The sequence below is a fragment of the Lithobates pipiens genome, unplaced genomic scaffold (genome assembly GCF_037356315.1).
Source record: "Lithobates pipiens isolate NorthernLeopardFrog02 unplaced genomic scaffold, aLitPip1_a1.2 Scaffold_13, whole genome shotgun sequence".
NCBI classification, from domain to species: Eukaryota; Metazoa; Chordata; class Amphibia; order Anura; family Ranidae; genus Lithobates; species Lithobates pipiens.
In genome coordinates, this window is record NW_027507718.1 from 474,294,821 (window position 1) to 474,317,004 (window position 22,184).

The window sequence follows — 22,184 nt, forward strand, 5'->3', positions numbered from 1 at the left end:
GCACAACTATAGTCAATACTTAGCAATAAAAAATCTGGAAGAGGTCTTTTATTTTTGTTTCTGTAGCCATAACTTCCTGTGTGGTCACCATGACTGGAAGCAAGTAAAATCTCTTCAAAAGGGGGTACGCACAGTAATAAAATATTGTTTTAAAAATAGTAAAAGTAAATCTTGGACTTCTGTGACCCTAATCGAGGATATTTTACCTTCTGTGCAGTCACCAGGACTGGAAGTTAAATCCCCAACGGGGACACAAAAAAACAATAAAAAATAAAAAAACCGACTGAGGTTAAAAAACCTTTCCTGCTCTGTCCAAAACTAGAAAATATGTATTTGCTGCAGTTGAGCTATCAGCCAGTTCAAAAATGTATTTCTAATTTAAATCGGATGCAGTATCTTCAGAAGACATGGGCAACTGCTACTCAAGGCCCTGTAAATCGGGCCCTGTTATAGTAAGTCCCCATCTAGAGTACAGAGCTGTGATTTGCAGATTGCACTGAAAGCAAACATCCAGCATTTTATCCCCAGAAGCATGAAATCATAACTTCTTGCATAATCACTGTATATTTTAAATATCTACTGTACCTTATTTTCAAACCTGTGTTACAATCTTACATTATTGCATGTACAATTTTCTGTGGGCCTGGTATGGGCAGAACTTCGGTAAACGTCAACTAAACACTAAAGAGCTGTTACCGGAATGCATTCTATGCATTAAGGTAAAAACAAATGTTCCTCTCCCGCCACCCTCAAAACACTTAGCTGGTACCTCTCGCTTGATCCAGCGCTGTGCCCATCTACAACTTCGCTGTTCTCTCTTCCTGGATTCACTGGCATCACTGAAAGCAGTGGGAGGCATTGGTATCCTTCTGCTGACAGTCAAATCTTGTCAGGAGGGTGTGGGGCATGGCCAAGCTATGCTATGCATGTCTATGGACACACACAGCCCAGGTCAGGAGGACACGGGTGCCCCCTATAGCACACTTCTTGCTGAGGGGGCACTGGGAGAAGAGTAGGAGCTTACTTATGGCAACAAGAAAAATTTGGAAAAGATGGAAGGTCACAGCACTGTGAAGAAACATGACTGGGGAATAATTGAGTACAATAGAGAAAACGACGATTGACAGAATTATTTTATATATAGAGTAGGAAATATGAAAATGGTTAATCAATGGTCTAGAGGGAAAATTTCAGGATCAGTCAAGTGGGAAATTGCATCTAGGGGGGGGAAAAAAATGGGCCATTTCCATTAATGTCCCTGAAAACAAATAGTTACATATTCTAGGATTGTTATGAGACCCTGCTAGCGTGCAGATTTGGCTCTTCAGTCCTATATTTTTTATTACGCTTGTGTAGTATGCAATACACTGAGCAGTGTTGAGTTGGTAAGTGCAGTAATTCCGAAGAAACAAAAGTCAAACACAATACAGATCTGACTACAGTACAGATACTAATCATTTAACTACTTACCTGCTTAACGACCACTCGGATTTACGACCAGCTCTCCCCACCTGAACGACGTGCTATAAATCATTGTATTGTACAGAATTTGTGTTCTGTACTTATACAAATTAACCACTTACAGACCGGAAGATTTAGCTGCTTAATGACCAGGCCATTTTTTGCGATACTCACTGCGTCAATTTAACTGACAATTGCGCGGTCATGCGACGTTGTACCAAAACAAAATTGACATCCTTTTTTTTCCCCACAAATAGAGCTTTTTTTTGGTGGTATTTGATCACCTCTAAGGTTTTTATTTTTTGAGCTATACATTTTGAAATATACTATATTTTTACTTTTTGCTATAATAAATATCCCCAAAAATGTGTTTTTAAAAATAAATCTGTTCATCAGTTTAGGCTGATATATATTCTTTTATATATTTTTGGTAAAAAAATAAATAAATAAATAAATAAATCGCAACAAGCGTATATTGATTGGTTTGCGCAACAGTTATACTGTATACAAACTATGGTTTGCGCAACAGTTATACTGTATACAAACTATGGAAAACATTTATGGCATTTTTATTATTATTCTATTTTCTAGTAATGGCGGTGATCTGTGATTTTTAGCAGTACTGCAACATTTGCGGCAGACACTTTTGACACATCTTTTGGACCACTGACATTTATACAGCGATCACAGCTATAAAAAATGCACTGGTTACTGTGTAAATGTCACTGTCAGGTAAGGGGTTAACACGAGGGGGCGATCAAGGGGTTAAATTAGAACTGCCAGTCTATTCCAAAACAAAAAAACTTAAACCCTTTTGAATACACATTGAACAATCCAGCACTCCACACTGCCTGAAGACATCTGGAGGCTTTTATCACTGTCTGTGTCCCTGCTGGAGAGAATTCCCCAAGTGGAAATCACATAGAAGAGAAGTGTTGATCAAGTACAAAATAATACTAATCACTGCACATGGTATAAATAGGGCCTAAAAAAATGGCACATGGAAGGGCAACACATGTCAAAAAGCAGCAAACAAAAATTTCCAGCTTACTTGCCAGCCAGCAATACACTGAATTACCCTGTCTAACAGTTCACATAAAACAAGGGGATGGCAAACACATGAGCAAGCTGCAGGGGCACCCCAGTATATCTGCACTCCTAACTCTATAGAGAACCTTCACTGCCATTGTGCTCTTGCTGAGTGTCCGGTGCATTCCTACACCTTTAAGGAGGGATGGGCTCACTCCAAGACTACCTGCCCTTAATCTATCCATTATTATATGTACTGTATTACCAAAAGTATTGGGACACCTGCCTTTATTTTTTTTATTGAACTGGCTCACCCTTTAGGCTTAATGTGCACAGGACGTTTTTACAACCTCTCCTGAATGATTTAACTTGACAGATAAAACCCCACATTTAAAAATGTCTGTTTTGCCGCGTTTGCGTTTATAGGCTTTTGAAAAAAATATATATATTTTTTTTCATAATAGCCAAAAACAAAAAACGCCTATAAACGAAACGCAGCTAAACGGCGGTACTGAATTTATCGGCGTTTGGCGTCTGAAACACCAGGAACTTCGGCGTCTGAACAAATTTTTTTGCCTTCAAAGAAAAGCCTCTAAACGCAACTGTCTAAAAATGACATTAAAAGAACCTGTGTACATGTACACATAAGATAACATTGGATGAGTTCAGGGGCCGGTGAAAAAAGCAGCCAACTGCCTCTGAACGTCCTTTTACCAGCAGCAGTGTACATGAGGCCACAGCTATAATGTCAACACTTCTGGAAGAATGGTCAAACATTCCCATAGACACACTCCTAAACCTTGTGGACAGCCTTCCCGGGAAGAGTTGAAGCTGTTATAGCTGCAAAGGGTGGGCCGACTCAATATTGAACCCTACGGACCGAGATTGAGATGCCATTAAAGTTCATGTGCGTGTAAAGGCAGGTGTCCCAATACTTTTGGTAATATAGTCTATGTGCCCCAACTTTGGAGGCTCTCAAAATGTATACAGTTAGGACTGTGGATAATAATGGGGTTCCGGGACGTGGTCTCTGCAGCTTACACATGTATTTGCAAACGTGTGCAAACTAAACCCTTTGTTTTAACACAAAATGTTGGATAGGGTAATTTGGTTTGTTGCAGGGGGGCTGGCAAGTGAGCTGGAATTTTTTGTTTGTTGTTTCCTACAAAATGTAAACCATATGAATAAACGCTGACCATTGTCAGCCCTCTTGTTTTTTTTTTTGTTTTTTTTTCCCTCAACCCCAGTACTATCACTGCTGTCCAATGCTGTAATCCAGAGGCATTATCTGCATAGAGCTTCCTCCAAACCTTACTGATAAAATAAATAATGTCTCATTAAAATGGCCATGGGTGTATAAAGGTAATGAGGAAATTAGACTGTAAGTTCCTTTGGGGTGAAAGAACAGAACTTCTCTAAAGAACTGCATATTACAGCTAGAAAAAGATAATGGTTCCTCTTATATAGGGAATCGCCACAGGCAACTTTTGATAACTGCTGGTCAGCAGCACCAACAATTCTCAACAACTGTTGATAAAGACGCATTAGTCATGGTCCCAATCTTTGCAGCAGTAGAAGTATATCCAATTTGATCATGCTGTGTTGCTAGTCCTACTCGTTAATGGGATGAGTGGTAAACAGAAAAAATAAATAAAAGGTCGTTAAAATAGAAATGTAAGCATCTTGAGCTGGATCAATACAGCGCAGAACTGATTAGTCAGAAACACTGGTGCATTAGATACTAGGATCTACTGTATGCATAACCTAGGGATATCACATTTTAAACACTCGTGAATGAGTACATAGTATTTAGGGCAGCATTAGTCGCTTAGCGTTTCTGCCTTACAGCATTGGGGTCCCATGTTATTTGCATGATCTCCCTGTGCTTCCATGGGGTTTCTTCCATATACTCTTGTTTCTTCCCACACGCTAAAGACATGCTTGGTAGGTTAATTGGCTCCTGTCTAAACTGGCCCAAGTATGTGTTTGTACAGTTGTGCTCATAAGTTTACATATCCTGGCAGAATTTATGATTTCTTGGCCATTTTTCTGAGAATATGAATAACACAAAAACTTTTTTCACTCATGTTTAGTGTTTGGCTGAAGTCATGTATTATCAATCAACTGTGTTTACTCTTTTTAAAATCATAAGAAACTACAGAAACTGCCCAAATGACCCTACTCAAAAGTTTACACACCCCAGTTCTTAATACCGTGTATTGCACCCTTTAACATCAATGACAGCTTGAAGTATTTTGTGGTATTTGTGGATGAGGCTCTTTATCTTCTCAGATGGTAAAGCTGCCCATTCCTCTTGGCAAAAAGCCTCCAGCTCCTGGAAATTCTTGGGCTGTCTTGCATGAACTGCATGTTTGAATGCAAATGTTCCTCCAGTATTATTTGATAACATACTGCCATTCATTTTGGCCAAATTTCCTGTGCTTTTGTAGCTCACACATCCCTAACACATCAGCGATCCAGCTCCGTGTTTCACAGTAGGAATGGTGCACCATTCATCATAGGCCTTGTTGACTCCTCTCCAAATGTAGTGTTTATGGTTGTGGCCAAAAAGCTCAATTTTGGTCTCATCGTTCCAAATGACTTTGTGCCAGGAGGTTTGAGGCTTGTCTCTCTGTGCTGTTTGGCGTATTGTAAGTGGGATACTTTGTGGCATTTGCATAGTAATGGCTTTCTTCTGGCGACTGGACCATGCAGCCCATCTTTCTACGAGTGCCTCCTTATTGTGAATCTTGAAACAGCCACACCACATGAGTTTAAAATGGTTGTAAACCCTTACAAACCACTTTGACCTACAGGTAAGCCTAGATTAAGGCTTACCTGTAGGTCCAAGAAATGTAGGTTTAGGAGATATTTACCAAAAGACAGGCACCGCTGTCTACGGCGCATGCTCCGTAGACAGCAGCACGCAGGCGCACTGAGTATGCCGCTGCTAATGGCGATATGCCGTTAGTGGCGGCTCCCGTGACGTCATCGCTGCTCCTGCGCTGTGAGTGGCCGGAGCAGCGATACCCAGGAGGAAGATGGATGCTCCGTGCTACAGGGGACAGCAGTGACATCGCTGGCTCCTGTGTCAGGTAAGTGACACATAATGGGCTACTATGCACATAGTAGCCCATTATGCTTTACCTTTGCAGGGAGACAAAGAGGAAGTAAACCCATCAGGGTTTACTTCCTCTTTAAACACTGCCGATTGGCATTCTCAATTCCTTGGATATTTTTTTTATATCCCTTTTATACAGTTCAACTACCTTTCTCAAAGATCCTTTGAAAATACTTTTGCTTTCCCCATGACTCAGAATCCAGAAACCTCAGTGCAGAACTGGATGAAAAATGCAGGGGCTGGCAGGAGTGCAGAAACTCTGACCTTTTATACTCACACACTAATTACAAGCAAACAGATCACAAGTGAGGATGGTTAGCCATTCCAACCCCTTTGTGTCAACTTGTGTACATGTTATCAGGCTAAAATCACCAGGGTTTCTAAACTTTTGATCAGAATCATTTGGGTAAATTCTGCTGTCATTATGATTTAAAAAGAGTAAACACCGTTGATTGATAATAAATGGCTTTAGCAAACAGAAAATTGTTTGCGTTATCATTCATATTCTCTGAAAAATGGCCAAGAAATCATAAATTCTGCCAGGGTATGTAACTTATGAGCACAACTGTATGTATATGAGGTAGGGGGCCTTAGTTTGTAAGCTCCTTGGGGGGGCAGGAATGGATGTGAATGTACAATATGTAAAGTGCTGTGTAAACTGTCAGCCCTATATAAATACCTGGAATAAATGATAAACTGCCATTCTGGCTTTAAGGGATAAACATAATACTGGAGAATAGATTGGCTGCATATTGCAAGTCTTAGCCCTTGTACACACGTTTCGGACATTCCTACGGAAAATGTCCGATCGGACCGTGTTGTCGGATAATCCGACCGTGTGTGTGAGCTTCATCTGACTTTTTCTGTCGGAATGTCCGACCAAAAAAGTTTGAGAGCTGGATACAAAAATTTTCCCACAACATGATCCGATCGGACAAAGTCCGATAGTTTGTAGAGAATTCCGATCGGACAAAGTGCCATGCATGCTCAGATTAAATTCCTAGACCAAAGCTATTGGCTACTAGCCTGAATGTAGTCCCGTCGTAACTAAATAACGTCGTCACGTTCCGAACGATCGGATTTTCTGACAACTTTGTCGGACCGTGTGTATGCAACACCAGTTTCGGACAAAATCCGTTGGAAAAAAAAAAATCAGACGGATTTTTTAGTCCACACCTATGTGTTGACATCCAATGCAACGTGCAGTGCAACACAGGTTGACATGCATATTAATTCCATTACAATGATTTCCATGGGAAACACATCAGAGGGAAAAGTGCATGTGTGTAATCCCATTTATAACATTGACCTATGGACATTCAGAGAGTTCCCTAATTTCCTGTCTGGTAAAACATTTGCCAGCAATGGGAGTGTAAGGCCCCTTCTACATTTCATGGGCTCTGGTGGAGTGCGCCTGCTCAGCGGGGAATCTATCCGCTGATCACCGCTGAGCAGGCGGATTGCTGGCCCATGTCCGCTTTGCTTATGCAGAGCAGACACAGACACAGCCCACTCTTCTCTATAGGTGTCGGATGTAAATGGACAGCCTGTCCATTTACTACCAACTGCCATCCAAGCCGATCCGCTAGATGGATGGGGAGCGGATCCCCAGCTGTCTGTTTTTAGCAGTTCGGATATCGGAGGGTGTCAAAATATGTCCGTTGACACCCACCACTCCAGAGGAGACTGAAATGTCCGATCAGGTCTGCCTGAAAAACTGACAGGCGGCTCAATTGGTCCACTAGTGTGAAGGGGCCTAAAAGTGAAAGTAAATCTCTGTAAGAACCAATTCACACTAGTGCTGTGAATGGCGTTTTTTCGCTCTGTAAGACACCAGTCACCACACTAAAACAATTGTTTTCTGTGGATCCTATACAAGCAGCCTGTAGCTGTGCTGCAGTGATCTGTGATAAAATGCAGACATCCGGCCCTGGTAATTATCACATGTAAAGACAATGGCGTCACCTTTCGAGCTATACAATGTGGCGGGGATGTGCAAAATTTAAGTCCACCCCCGCCCCTCCTGCCTTTCAGCCAATTGGTCCTTGAAAGTTCAGGATCACCTCACTGACCAATAGGCATGTCTGGATCTATTGATGGTTCTAACATGCTGGTTCCACCTAGTCTACAGTCTCAGCTTAGTCATGTTTCATCACAAGCTCAGTTGGTGTCAGGTTTATGGGTACAATTAGTACTACACTAGACATGTAATCCATGTGTCAAAGAATGACCCCCTGTGCCAAAGAATGATAAGAGCTCAACAATGTGATGAGAATCCATATTATGCTGAAAGACTTCTATAAAGGAAGATTAACATTAATAAGAACAAAATAATGGAAGCAATCATTTAGGGGTGTTCAGTAAAACATTAGTGAATGATTTGCTTTCTGGCTTCTTGGCTTATTCTATGGCTTATCCGGTGGTAAGATCTTCCCAGTTATTCCCATGCTAAAACCATTGTGAGGCCAGGAAAGGGAGTGCTCAGCTTTCTGCACTGTTCTGCATTATGAAGTGAAAATAAATCTGAGAGCCATCTGTGTTAGGCACCTGTATCTCAAAACTAATTGTAGCTAAAAATTAACTGTTCTGGGCACCTGTAGTGCTAAAACTACCTGTGCTGAGCACCTGTAGCTGAAAACTACCTGTCGGGCTCTTGTAGATGAAAACTACCGGTGCCAGGCTCTTGTAAGTGAAAACTATGGGCTCCAGTAGCTGAAAACTACCCGTGCCGGGCTCTTGTAAGTGAAAACTACCCGTGCCAGGCTCCAGTAGCTGAAAACTACATGTGCCGGGCTCCAGTAGCTGAAAACTACATGTGCCGGGCTCCAGTAGCTGAAAACTACATGTGCCGGGCTCCAGTAGCTGAAAATAGATGTATTGGATTCAAACTGCTGGCATCTGTCCAGAACTGAAAGCGTCAAAAAAGAAAAAAAAAAGAAAAAAAAAGACACAATCTGAAATCTGTCATACCCTGCAAAATTCCTTGAATTCCCTGAGTCAGCAGCCTAGACTCAGATATTGTAGATCTTTGCTATAAGCCATCGATGGGAAACATTTAACTTTGGAATCAACACCTACTGTAGACCATGACATGTGCAACTGAATTTTCTCACTGGCCCATGCAAAGAGCTTTATCCAAAATCAAAACATTTCAAAGATTTAACACTGATATCAATTCTGATTGGTTGCCAAGGATTACTGCACTTTACCAAGTAGAAAACTTTACCAACTCATAGTTACATGGTTAGTAAGGTTGAATAAAGACACCAGTCCATCCAGTTCAACCTGAGTGAGTGTGGGTGTGTGCCAACAATTGTCCCTGTCCCTATACATTGTGTCTCATTAAGATGCTCATCCTTTTTTTTTATTGTTTATTTTAGGTACCCATATATCGCTGTCAATTTACGCAGCGCTCCACACATAAATCCCACACTCACATTGGTCCCTACCCTCAAGAAGCCCACAATCCAAGGTCCCCAACTCACATTCATATACCGTATATACTCGAGTATAGGCCGACCCGAATATAAGCCGAGGCCCCCAATTTACCCCCAAAAAAACTGGCAAACTTATTGACTCGTGTATAAGCCGAGGGTGAGACATGCCTGTCCATCCCTGTGTGTGTGTCCGTCCATCCCTGTGTGTCCGTCCATCCCTGTGTGTCCGTCCATCCCTGTGTGTCCGTCCATCCATCCCTGTGTGTGTGTGTGTCCATCCATCCATCCATCCCTGTGTGTGTGTGTCTCCATCCATCCATCCATCCATCCCTGTGTGTGTGTGTCTCCATCCATCCATCCATCCATCCCTGTGTGTGTGTGTGTCTCCATCCATCCATCCATCCATCCCTGTGTGTGTGTGTGTCTCCATCCATCCGTGTGTGTGTGTGTGTGTGTGTGTGTGTGTGTGTGTGTGTGTGTGTGTGTGTGTGTCCAGCCTACCTGTGTCCCGAGCCTTTGTCCCGAGCCTCCGTCCCGTGTCGTGCCTTGCCTTCGTCCCGTCCCGTCCCGTCCCGTGCCGTGCCTTGCCTTGCCTTGCCTCCGTCCCGTGCCCTCTTCGTCGGCGGCCATTGTAAAATTCAAAAGCCGCGCCTTCTCCTTCGCCTGTGATAGGCGGAACACTGAATTTCCCAGCAGCCTGTGTTCCGCCTATCACGGACGTCGTATCATCCTCGTCCGTAGTACGAGGATGATACGACGTCCGTGATAGGCGGAACACAGGCTGCTGGGAAATTCAGTGTTCCGCCTATCACAGGCGAAGGCGGAGCCGGAGGCGCGGCTTTTGAATCATAGAATGGCCGCTGTCTGTCTGCTCGACACGCTGATCGAGCGGGCAGACAGCGATGACTCGAGTATAAGCCGAGGGGGGCACTTTCAGCCTCAAAAAAGAGGCTGAAAATCTCGGCTTATACTCGAGTATATACGGTACTAAGGCCAATTATTTGGACAGAAGCCAATTAACCTACCAGCATGTCTTTGGAGTGTGGGAGGAAACCAGAGTACCCGGAGGAAACCTACACAGGCACAGCGAGAACATGCAAACTCCAGGCAGGTAGTGTCATGGTTGGTTTTTGAACCAGCGACTCTTTTTACTGCTATATGAAAATGCTACCCACTACACCACTGTACCGCCCAACTCAACATACACTATATTATCAAAAGTATTGGAACGTCCGCCTTTACACACATTAACTTTAATGGCATCCCAGTCTGTAGGGTTCAATATTGAGCCAGCCCACTCTTTGCAGCTATAACATCTTCAACTCTTCTGGAAAGCCTGTCTATGGGAATGTTTGACCATTCTCCCAGAAGTGCATTTTATGAGGTCAGGTACTGATGTTGGACGAGAAGATCTGGCTCGCATTCTCCTCGCTAATTCATCCTAAAGGTGTTCTAACAGGTTGAGGCCAGGACTCTGTGCAGGCCAGACAAGTTCCTCCACCCTAAACTAGCTCATCCATGTTTTTATGGACCTTGCTTTGCACACTGGTGCACAGTTATGTTGGAACAGGAAGGGGCCATCCCCAAACTGTTTCCACAAAGTTGGGAGCATGAAATTGCCCAAAATGTCTTGGTATTCTGACGCCTTAAGAATTCCCTTCACTGGAACTAAGGGGCCAAGCCCAATCCCTGAAAAACAACCCCGCACCATAATCCCCCTCCACCAATTGATTTAGACCAGAGAACAAAACAAGGTCCATAAAGACATGGATAAGGGAGTTTGGGTTGGAGGAACTTTTTTTTTTCCTTGCTTCCTTCAGCCCACTAATTAAGGGGTGTGGTTAATTGGTCACAGGTGCCTGAGGCCTATATAACCTTCTGTAGAACTCATTGTGAGCTTGCTCATCTTCGAGCTTGCTGGAACTTAAACCAAGTTGAACTGGACTAAGTGGCGATTTAAAAAACGAGAGTTGAAAACAAGCCGTTGTAATAGGGGTCAAGTACCTGTGTAGGGCGAGTGTGTACCTGTGTATTGTAAGTACATAGGTGCTGCGAGTGCACGTGGGCTGTATTGAGTATTAGTGTCAGGTAGTACCTGTGTATTGTGAGTACCTGAGTGTTGTCTGAGTAGTGTGTGTGTGTTTGCATGTAGGTCTGCGAGTGCCTGTGTATTGTCTTGTTGAGTATTAGTGTCAGAAAGCGAGTTGTTAGGTAATTTGGACAGTGTATAATCCCCAATCCTCATTAAATTAGTAGGTCCTATGCCCGGTGGGTGTGGAGATGCGACTCGGTGTATATCTTGCAGCATGTATGCGTTCCCTGATCATCCGATCGAGGGTGAATACTGCTGTGCAAAATGTAAGCACATTGTTTTCCTGGAAGCCCAGGTTCTGAATCTGGGTAAGCAACTGTCAGCACTAAGAAGTCCCTCCATACTAAAGGAGAGCCAGGAACACACACAGCAGATGCCGTCAGGGGCTAGCACAGAAGCGGGTGGAGACAAAGAGGTGCAGGCACTAGGAAAGAGTAGATGGGTGACCGTCAGGAATGGTAGAGAGGGAAGTGCCAGGGAGACCGATCCAGGGCTGAAGCATGCCAAGAAGTATGCTCCATTGAATGACATTGGTGAAACCAGTCAGGGAACAGCACTGCTGGAGTTAAGGGACTCTCCTAGCTGCTAGGGGAAGCACTCCTTCATTGAGAGTGTGGGGGGGGGGGGGGCGAAGGGAAAGGAAAGACAGATTTTGGTGGTAGGGGACTCAATTCTTAGAAGGACAGAGGGCAATCTGTAACAAAGACCTGAAGCGCCAAACTGTATGTTGTCTACCGGGTGCTTGGGATTAGCACATTGTGGATATTTTGGACAGATTACTGGGAGGGGCTGGGGGAAGATCCAGCTGCCATGGTGCATGTTGGCACAAATGACAAAGTCAGAGGCAGAGGGAGTGTCATAAAGAACGATTTTAGGGACTTGGGAGTTAAATTGAGGAAGAGGACCTCCAAGGTAGTATTCTCAGGAATACTACTGGTATATTAAGCCACACCAGAAAGGTAGAGGGAGATTAGGGAAGTAAACAATTGGCTGAAGAGATGATGAAGTAAGGAGGGGGTTTAGGTTCCTGGAGGACTGGGTCGACTTCAGTCCATCACTATAGAAGGGATGGACTGCGCCTAATGAGGAGGGTGCAGCTCAGCTGGGAGTAAAGATGTCTGAAAAGTTAGATTTTTTTTTTAACTAGGCGAAGGGGAGGGGCCCCAGAGGTAGAGATAGTTGGCGCGGAACATATTCCAGAGGGTAGTATTGGGGGCATTAGTGGTAGGTTGACTAAGGCACATAAACCCAAGGTAAGTATAGTAACAAGTCTAGTTGAAATCTCGGAACACCCAATAAGAGGATAGTATGCAACCGGTCTAAACTACGTGGCATGTTCACCAATGCCAGGAGCCTGGCGGACAAGATGGGTGAGCTAGAGATATTGTTGTACAAGGAGGATTTGGATTCTGTGGGAATTTCAGAGACCTGGTTCAAAAGTTCTCATGATTGGCTGGCAACCATTCAAGGGTATGCCCTTTATCGCATGGATGGGGAGGGGTATGCCTATATAGCAAGAATAACGTACAAGTGAATGTGAAAGATGACATCACTAAGGGAGCTAGGGAGGAGGTGGAATCCTTATGGGAAGAGCTCCAAAGGGATGAAGCTAAGGGGAAAACATTACTGAGAGTATGTTATAGGCCCCCTAACCTGAAGGAGGAGGGGGGAGACGGATCTCCTATCACAAGTTGGATTAGCAGCAAGGATGGGAAGTGTTATCATAACGGGGGATTTTAATTATCCAGACAGACTGGGCGGAGGGAACCACGCATTCGTCTAAGGCTCGCCAGTTCCTAAGCGTCTTGCAGGACAATTTCATGGTTCAACAATACAGACCTGATCACCAATGTGGAAATATACAGCGATCACAAGTCAATTGGCTTCAGTATAAATCACACAAATAGGAAACATAAAGGGGAATACAAAGACACTGAATTTCAAAAGAGCCAACTTCCCTAAAACACAAACCTTGTTAGAATGCATGACTTGGGATAAAACCTTAGGAACCAAGAACACGTAGGAGAGATGGGTTTGCTTTAAGAGCATATTAAATAAGGGCATTAGCCAATGCATCCAATTGGGTAATACATTATAAAGAACGAACAAAAGTCCTGGATAGCTTAACTCCAATGTAATAATGCATATAAAAGCAAAGGAGAAGGCCTTCAAAAAATACATGGTTGAGGGACCATCATCAATATTCAGACTTTATAAAGAATGCAACAAGAAATGTAAGGGTGCAATTAGGGCAACTAAGATAAAACACGAAAGACACATAGCGGAGGAAAGCAAAATAAATCCCAAGAAATTGTTTACGTATGTAAATAGTAAAAAAGGAGGACAGACCATATTGGCCCCATAAAGAATGAAGAAGGACATCTGGTTACAAAGGATGGGGAGATGGCGAAGGCATTGAATTTATTCTTCTCCTCAATCTTCATGAGGGAATCAGGGGGCTTCAGTAACCAATACTGTAGTGTTTATCCTTATGACGCATCACAGGAAGCACCTCCATGGTTAAGAGAGGACAAAATTAAAATTAGACTTGGGAAACTTAAAATTAATAAATCAGCGGGAACAGATGGATTGCATCTGAGGGTACTTAGGGAACTCAGTCAAGTAATTGCCAGACCATTGTTCCTAATTTTTGCTGACAGTCTACTGACTGGAATGGTACAAGCTTATTGGAGAAAAGCCAATGTAGCACCAATATTTAAAAAGGGCCCAAAATATATCCCTGGGAATTACAGACCAGTTAGCCTAACATCAAGCAAGCTCTTGGAGGGGGATGATAAGGGACTATATACAAGATTTTAGTAATGAGAATGGCATCATTAGCAGTAATCAGCATGGATTCACAAAGAATCATTCTTACCAAACCAATCTATTAACCTTCTATGAGGTGGAGGGGAGTTGCCATCTAGATAAAGGAAGGCCCGTAGATGTTGTGTATCTGGATTTTGCAAAAGCATTTGACAAAGTTTCATAGTTAGTAAGGTTGAATAAAGACATCACTCCATCCAGTTCAACCTGATTGTATGTCTACAATTGTCCCTATCCCTTGCACACTCACATCAGTCCCTACCCTCAAGGAGCCCACAATCCAAGGTCCCCATTCATATACTAGGGCCAATTTTGGACAGAAGCCAATTAACCTACATGCATGTCTTTTGATGGTGGGAGGAAACCAGAGTAGCCGGAGGAAACCCACGCAGGCACAGGGAGAACATGCAAACTCCAGGCAGGTAGTGTTGTGGTTGGGATTTGAACCAGCAACCTTCTTACTGTTAGGCAAGAGTGCTAACCACTACACCCCTGTGCTGCCAGCTCCCCATAAACGTTTACTGTACAAAATAAGTTCCGTTGGCATGGACCATAGGGTGAGTACATGGATTGAAAACTGGCTACAAGGGCGAGTTCAGAGGGTGGTGATAAGTGGGGAGTATTCGGAATGGTCAGAGGTGGGTACTGGGGTCCCCCTGGGTTCTGTGCTGGGACCAATCCTATTTATTTTGTTCATGAACGGCCTGGAGGATGGAGGAAACAGTTCAATCTCTGTATTTGCGCACCTAGAGTATACTGTCCAGTTCTGGGCACCAGTCCTCAGGAAGGACTACTGGAAATGGAGTGAGTACAAAGAAGGGCAACAAAACTAATAATGGGGTCTGGAGGATGCCAGTTATGAGGAAAGATTGCGAGGCTTGAACTTATTCTCTCTGGAGACGCTTGAGAGGGGATACGGTTTCAATTTATAAATACCATACTGGTGACCCCACAATAGGGACAAAACTTTTTCATGCAAGGAAGTTTAACAAGACACGTGGCCACTCATTAAAATTAGAAGAAAAGAGGTTTAACCTTAAACTTTGTAGAGCAGGGATGTGCAATTAGCAGACCTCCAGCTGTTGCAGAACTACAAGTCCCATGAGGCATAGCAAGACTCTGACATCCACAAGCATGACACCCAGAGGCAGAGGCATGATGGGACTTGTAGTTCTGCAACAGCTGGAGGTCCGCTAATTGGATATCCCTGATGTAGAGGGTTCTTTACTGTAAGAGCGGCAAGAATGTGGAATTCCCTTCCACGGGCGGTGGTCTCAGCAGGGGGCATCGATAGTTTCAAAAAAATATTAGATAAGCACCTGAACGGCCGCAACATACAGGAATATACAATACTGACATATAATCATACACAGGGGTTGGACTTGTGTCTTTTTTTAACCTCACCTACTATGTAATTGAATGGCTTGCAAAGAGTCCTGACCTTAACCTGTTAGAGCATCTTTGGGATGAATTAGAGCGGAGACTGCGAGCCAGGCCTTCTCGTCCAACTTCAGTGTTTGACTTCATAAATATGCTTCTAGAACAGGGATATGCAATTAGTGGACCTCCAGCTGTTGCAGAACTACAAATCCCATGAGGCATAGCAAGACTGACAGCCACAAGCATGACACCCAGAGGCATGATGGGATATGTAGTTTTGCAACAGCTGGAGGTCCGCTAATTGCATATCCCTGTTCTAGAAGAATGGTCAAACATTCCCATAGAGACACTGCTAAATCCTGTGGACAGCCTTCCCAGAAGAGTTGAAGCTGTTATAACTGTAAAGGTTGGGCCAACTCAATATTGAACCCTACGGACTAAGACTGGGATGCCTTGAAAGTTCATGTACGTGTAAAGGCAGGTGTACCAATACTTTTGGTAATATAGTGTATGTGCTCCAACTTTGGAGGCTCTCAAAATGTACACAGTTAGGACTGCGGATAATAATGTTGTGCCGGGACGTGGCCTAGTGTATTTGCTGGCATGCCTGTGTTTAAGACTTTTTACTTATATAAGGACTATACCATTTGTTCTCTTTAAGGAAGAACGATCTGTCATTAACCAGGGACGGCAAGAGCAGTGCATGATTCCTCGATCTGATGGAGTCCCGCATGTCGTATCTGCCGAGGTGCGAAAGATACTGCTTTTGTGCATCTGCATTGTATTACAGCATGAAGGGTGGGAGAAGGGGCGAGGCCCCAGCAGGCTTGAAGTCTCATTGGCCTACATTCCATTCTGTAACTAGGTAACTGTTTCAGGAGATGGGGCTTGCAGGCTTGACGCTTCATTCTGCTTCGCTATCACATTGCTGGGGCTAAAGACTGCATCTGCTGCACATTATCACGCCCAGATAACTGAATTTCCTGACTGCTGCATCAGAAGGGGGGAAACCTAGATTACACTGCAGTGTTACTGCAAGGTACCCTCCCGGTCACTGCAGAACATGCTGGGATAGCCTCTGTACTCCCAGTAACCATTCTCCTATATGAAGGGGCTAGGAAAAAAATAAAAAAAAGGAAGAGAGGATGGCAGGAAAGTGGCAAAATGCTGTGCCAATGCTGTGAAGTCCTTATGACTATGAGAAACTTCCGGGGGGCACACCCCCTGGCACCACCTTTGCATATCCCTGAGGTCATCAGGATTTATTCAGTACTGCTATGCAAAGGGCAATGAGGATGCGAAAAACAGCAGTGATAACCAGAAACGCCTTGCGATGCACTACACTAAAATGTGATTGGTCGATACCAGCTATGGCACTAATTTCACTTCACACTTCTTTATTACATAAACGCAATAGTCTACTGCCAACCAACCATTACAGAAGCGATGAAGGACCACGGCCAATCAGGTCCCTTCTGGTGCCCTCCAGCTCTGGCAAACCTCTAATTCCCAGCATGCCCTGCGTAATAGAGGGCACTAGGTTACCCAATCTGCAATCTGACTGGTTGACATGAAATTTGCAGCCGACAGGCATCAGCCAGTCATGCCCAGCCCTGATCCCCACTGCAGTGCCTGGGACTCTCTGAACTTAGGAGTGCTGCTGTTATTAAGAGCAAAGTGCACTCATTCATAGCACAGAGGTGCTGATTTATCCATTTAGAGCTGAATGCTTGCAGCAGATGGCTGCTGAGTGTTTGCAGCAGGTAATCAAACAAATGTGCTTTAGCCCCCATTCGCATTGACGCAATTTGACAGGTCAAATCACAACCTGATTGCCGGCAATAGGAGCGTCCCAATTGGTGCAACGCCGCATCGATTTCCAAAAGTAATTCCTGCACTACATTTGGTGACTTCAATAGACATCTGTGCATGAACCTACACAGATGTCGCACCGATTGACTGAAATGTGGCTTTGAAATCGTGCAAGTTCAGATAAAGTTGCACAATTTCAAAGCTGTGCTCAGTGTGAATGAGGGCTAAAGCTCACCATACATGCTACAATCTGGCTATACAGTCTCTCTTTCTATGATCACCTTGAAGCTTACCACACATATTGAAATCTGATTGCACAATCACCTTAAAAATCTACCAACAAGTATGTAATATAAAGGCCTACCTGGTTGTAAGCAGATTGATTGGATACTGTCGGTAGGTCCAAATATTACATAGCTTTGGTAGATTTTAAGTTGATTTTACAGAGATTGTATGGTAAATTGCAACACGCATGGTGAGCCTTAAGCTGATTGTACGGTCTCCTTTAGATCTCCCAACAACTACGTAGTGCAAGGGTCTGCCTAGCTGGATACAATAGGTAGGTCCTCATATTACATAGTTTTGGTACATCTAATGCTGACTCTACAAGGATTATATGATCAGATTGTAACATGTTAGGTGACCCATAGATTTACCAAATGTAACGTGAGGACCTACCTAAACTATCCAATCAATCTGTATACAACCAGGCAGGCCCTCATTGGTAGTTCTAAAAGATAATCTGACCATACAATCTTTGTGCAATCAACTTTACCAAATCTAGGGAATACAAGGGCCTATCTCAACTATCCAATCTCTATTTGATCAGACAGGCCCTTGTACTACACAGTTGTTGGTAGGTCTAAAGGAGGTTATATAGTCAGATTTTACCATGTGTGGTGAGCCTTAAGCATAGTACACACTGAGTTTTTTTTTTTTTTTTTCAATCCAGCAGCCTAAATGAAAAAAAAAAGCTGAAGAGCTCAATAGGAAATCATGTACTAACAATCTGATGTTAGTACAGCGATCTCCCTTGCTGAGTTATTGTGCTCTGATGAGGAGGACAACCCCCTGCCCCAGCCAGAACCCTCCGGTCAGCACTCACAGCCATTGGTGGTGATTGGATGCCGATCGGCAGACCTTTTTTGGTCATGCCCCTTTGATAGAAGCCGGACCAGCTGCCGTACACATGGGCCGAATGTCGGCTATTTTCTATTAAACCGGCTGATATCATCCGATATTTGGCCTGAGTGTACGGGGCTTTAGAGTCATCATACACATTATAATCTGACCATACATTCTCTGTACAATCAACTTTAGATTTACAAAAAAACGGTAAAATGTAACATGGGGACATAACTAATGTACGAAATTTGTATCAGACACAGTCTTGTACCACACATTTGTAAAAAGACTAATATAGTATATAATTTAGCAACACTTGCACTTTTGTATCACTTTCACTGTGGATTTTGTATTGCTATAATTTTTACTTTTCCATTTTTTGACACGTATTTAGTCATTTTTGCACGTTTGAGCACTTAATAGTGCGAGGGTCCATTTTTCACATTTTAATATAGTATATACTTCGGTTATCTGTAAACTGTATGAATGTTTTCTATATTTGGAAAACAAAATAAATAAATTGAATGTTAAAATTAAAGTTTGTAAATGTTACAGTGTTGCCAAACCAAGTGATCAGAGCAATGATAAACCCCAATAAAAACATCCTAATATAAAACATTCTAATCATTTCACAGGCGGTTCAACTTTTCCTTGTGACACCGGAGATCTGATATAGAGAAGACCTCCTTCCAGGAGAGCCGTACTGCAGCATTGTCTCTTCCATCAGAGGGATAGGTGTGATCCAGTACTGCACCACCAGAGGTACCCCAGCTTAACCGTACATGACTAGAACTTCCCAAGTGCCCTACATATAGTACGTACGATTAAGGGCTCATTTACACTGCAACCCCCGCGTTCACTGTGCGGTCCTACGGACACATTTGCAGTGCATTTCTTGCCTTTTTTTCTAACTGCATATTCTGGTGCAAAAAATGCAGCATGCTGTACTTTATTTTAAGCGCACATAACACCGCAATAATGTAATTCCAGGCTTATCAAAATACATTCATTTTTCTTTCATATGCGTTCAAAAAAGCGTTCGCTTGCATATGGTGCAAATGAGCCTTATGCCAGCAAAACAATCGAGTACTGTCCATGATATAAATTTTTTTTTTTTGCATTAATTGTTACATTTTCAGGACAAGCCTTTGGGGTGTTGGCAGAGAACACCCTGAATTCTTGTCCTGCAAATGTAACTGTTAGCACAAATAAAAGAAAGTATCACAGACAGTACTTATTTTATTATTTTGTTGCAAGTGCACCGATACGGCTGCAATCCCCCCCCCCCCCCCCCCAAGCGTGATTAACCCAGCACAACTTTCCAGATAACCCAATGGGACGCTCTGCTCACTGCAGCAGCCCTGAAAGTGAGAACAGACCAGATCTAACTGGTTCATACCCAGGCAATCTGATACCGTAATGCTCATTCTCGGTATTCAGGACGCATTAAACCGCTGAAAAGTGACAAATGATTTGGAGGTTCTGCTATTCTCGATCAGTGCGCCGCCAGTTCTGCATAGCAGCTGAAGTCACTGACACACACACACCCCCTTCACACGGTCATGCAGAGAGCTCACAGATGATCATTTCACATCCCTTGCAGCATCCTTGCTGTTCTTTTTAGCAGAGTACAGGAGGATGAGTCCCAAGATCTGGGCCAAGACACTATCTGCATGGACTGTGCATGTTCTCCCTGTGCTTGCATGGGCTTTCTCCAGGTACTCCGGTTTCTTCCCACACTCCAGAGACATACTGGGGGGTTGACTGTCTAAATCGACCGTTGTCTGTATGGGAGGTGTGAACTTAGATTGTAAGCTCCTGAGGGCAGGGACTGATGTGAATGTGCAATATGTAAAGTTCTGCATACATTTTTGACATTATATAAATGCCTGTAATAAAGGATTAGCTCCCAAAGGGGTACTGCACTTTGCTCAATGCCCCAGATCCTGCTACAAGTACGTGAATAAGTTAGTTTGTATACCTGATACACATACTGCAATCAGCTTGTACAATTTCTGTTGGATTGTATAGACAACTGAATGTCTATGGAAGCAATTACGATATACCCCCTGTATGTCAGATTGTACAGACATCTCAATGTCTATGGAAGCTATTGAGATACAACTCTTTGGATGAATAGTACAGAAAACTCAGTTCTAGGGAAACAATTAAGATACAACCCTTTCCGCCTGAATTGTGCAGAAACCCCAATGTCTATGGAAGTGATTGAGATGTAACTCTTTGGTTGGATTGTACAGCCATTGTAATGTCTATGGAAGCAATTGAGATACAATTCTTAAGATTTTACAGAAATCTCAAGGTCTATGGAAATTATTGAGATACAACTCTTTGGTTGGGTTGTACAGAGAGCTCTATGTCTATGGAAGCAATTAGGACTGCTTAGGCTAATTTGGGGGAGTGGGATAACTTTACCAGATGTGTTTGATCCAATTGTACAACTAATAATGAAAAATCTGGATGTAAATGGAGCCATCCCATCTTTTTTTATGGTTACCATTTTTTCCACCCAACTCTTCCTGCAATCATTCATGGTGAGATGGAAAAGACTGCAGTAGGTGACCACACTAATGCAGTCCTCCAGTGAACCTGAATTGGGGGGGGCTGCTGATTGGACGCTGGTGGCATCCGATGACAGCGGGCAAGCATGTGACCCAGCAAAGTGTACCCTTCCCTGAGTGACAGCATGGTGCCACCCATCCTCTATAAACCAGACACTGTCATCCTGCCATAGCACACTGGAAGGGATGGGGGGGGGGGGGGCCTGTACTGCAGTCAGCAGAGGTGCAATAAATTAATGAATGGATGGGTCAGCATCATCAGAGCCATCATGGCCATCCTTGGCATCTGTTACTTACTTGTGAGCACTGCATAGACGCACTGGAGCACCGGCTGGTACTTTAACCCCCTAAAGGCCGAGCTGGGGATCCTCTCTTTAATCCCTTCGTAGAATATTCTCCTGGCCACCTCCTGGTCCGAGGCTTGGAATTCACGAATATACAGCTGCTGCTCCTTGATGCCATCCTCGGCCCTGGAGCCAGGGGGCGCCAGAGAGGAGGTGCTGCTGCAGCTGGGCAAAGGGGGCCACATCTGGGCCGGGGGGACAATCAGGGGGTCCTTCTGGGGCGCCGCTATGGAGCTGGGATCGTCTGCCAGGATTCCCGTCTCACAAACCATCTTTGGAGGCAGAAAATGCATGCAGATGGGGGGTGCGGAGGGGGTGCCGAGGCTGCACAGGGCGGGTGGCAGGAGCTGCAGAGTGGGGATTGGGATGGAGAGCTGGGCTGGCTGGGGACGGTGTGCACTGAGCGCCCGGGAAGCGGTAAAGAATGTGCTCTGCATGTTACACCACTATTTATATTGCAGCAAAGCCGGTACACTGTGCGAGCACCGAGCTTCCAGGGCCCTAGCACCGACCACATTGGCTGCCAGAGCCCTCCATGTGATGCCTGGGAGGAACCATCACCCCAGCTTACACCCCCCATCCAGGCGATGACAAGGGACGAGCATGACGCTGCAGGTGGAGCCCGGGACCGAGCTGTCACATTACTCAGCGGGGGGATAGGAGAGAATAGTGGACCATCACCCGGCATATGACAATGCAGCCAGTCATTATTCACTGCACGGAGGGCTGAAGTGCACACAAATTCTATTAATTACCGCACACTCTTTATAGTTACACTCACTGCAGGGAGGGCAGAAGTGAACCTAGAGCCAATACCATCTACCTGCGACCAATGCCATCTATCTGCAACTAATGTCCGACCGTGTGTACAGGGCATTATAGTTATACTCACTGTAGTGGGCAGAAGTACACCTAGGGCCAATATCATCTACCTGCACATACATACAAGTATTAAATACTACCCTCTCCTCTACATTG

General features: G+C 44.0%; 1 protein-coding gene across 1 annotated transcript in view; it reads right to left on the reverse strand.

Moving 5' to 3' along the window:
- The window catches only part of NAT8L (N-acetyltransferase 8 like), a 97,301-nt gene extending 75,665 nt beyond the window's left edge, over positions 1-21,636 (reverse strand). Inside the window, exon 1 of the mRNA XM_077477917.1 lies at positions 21,160-21,636. Within this exon, the coding sequence (XP_077334043.1) occupies positions 21,160-21,499 (340 nt within the window). The 5' untranslated portion in view covers positions 21,500-21,636. The remainder of the gene's footprint in view (positions 1-21,159) is intronic.
- Positions 21,637-22,184: the final 548 nt, after the last annotated feature.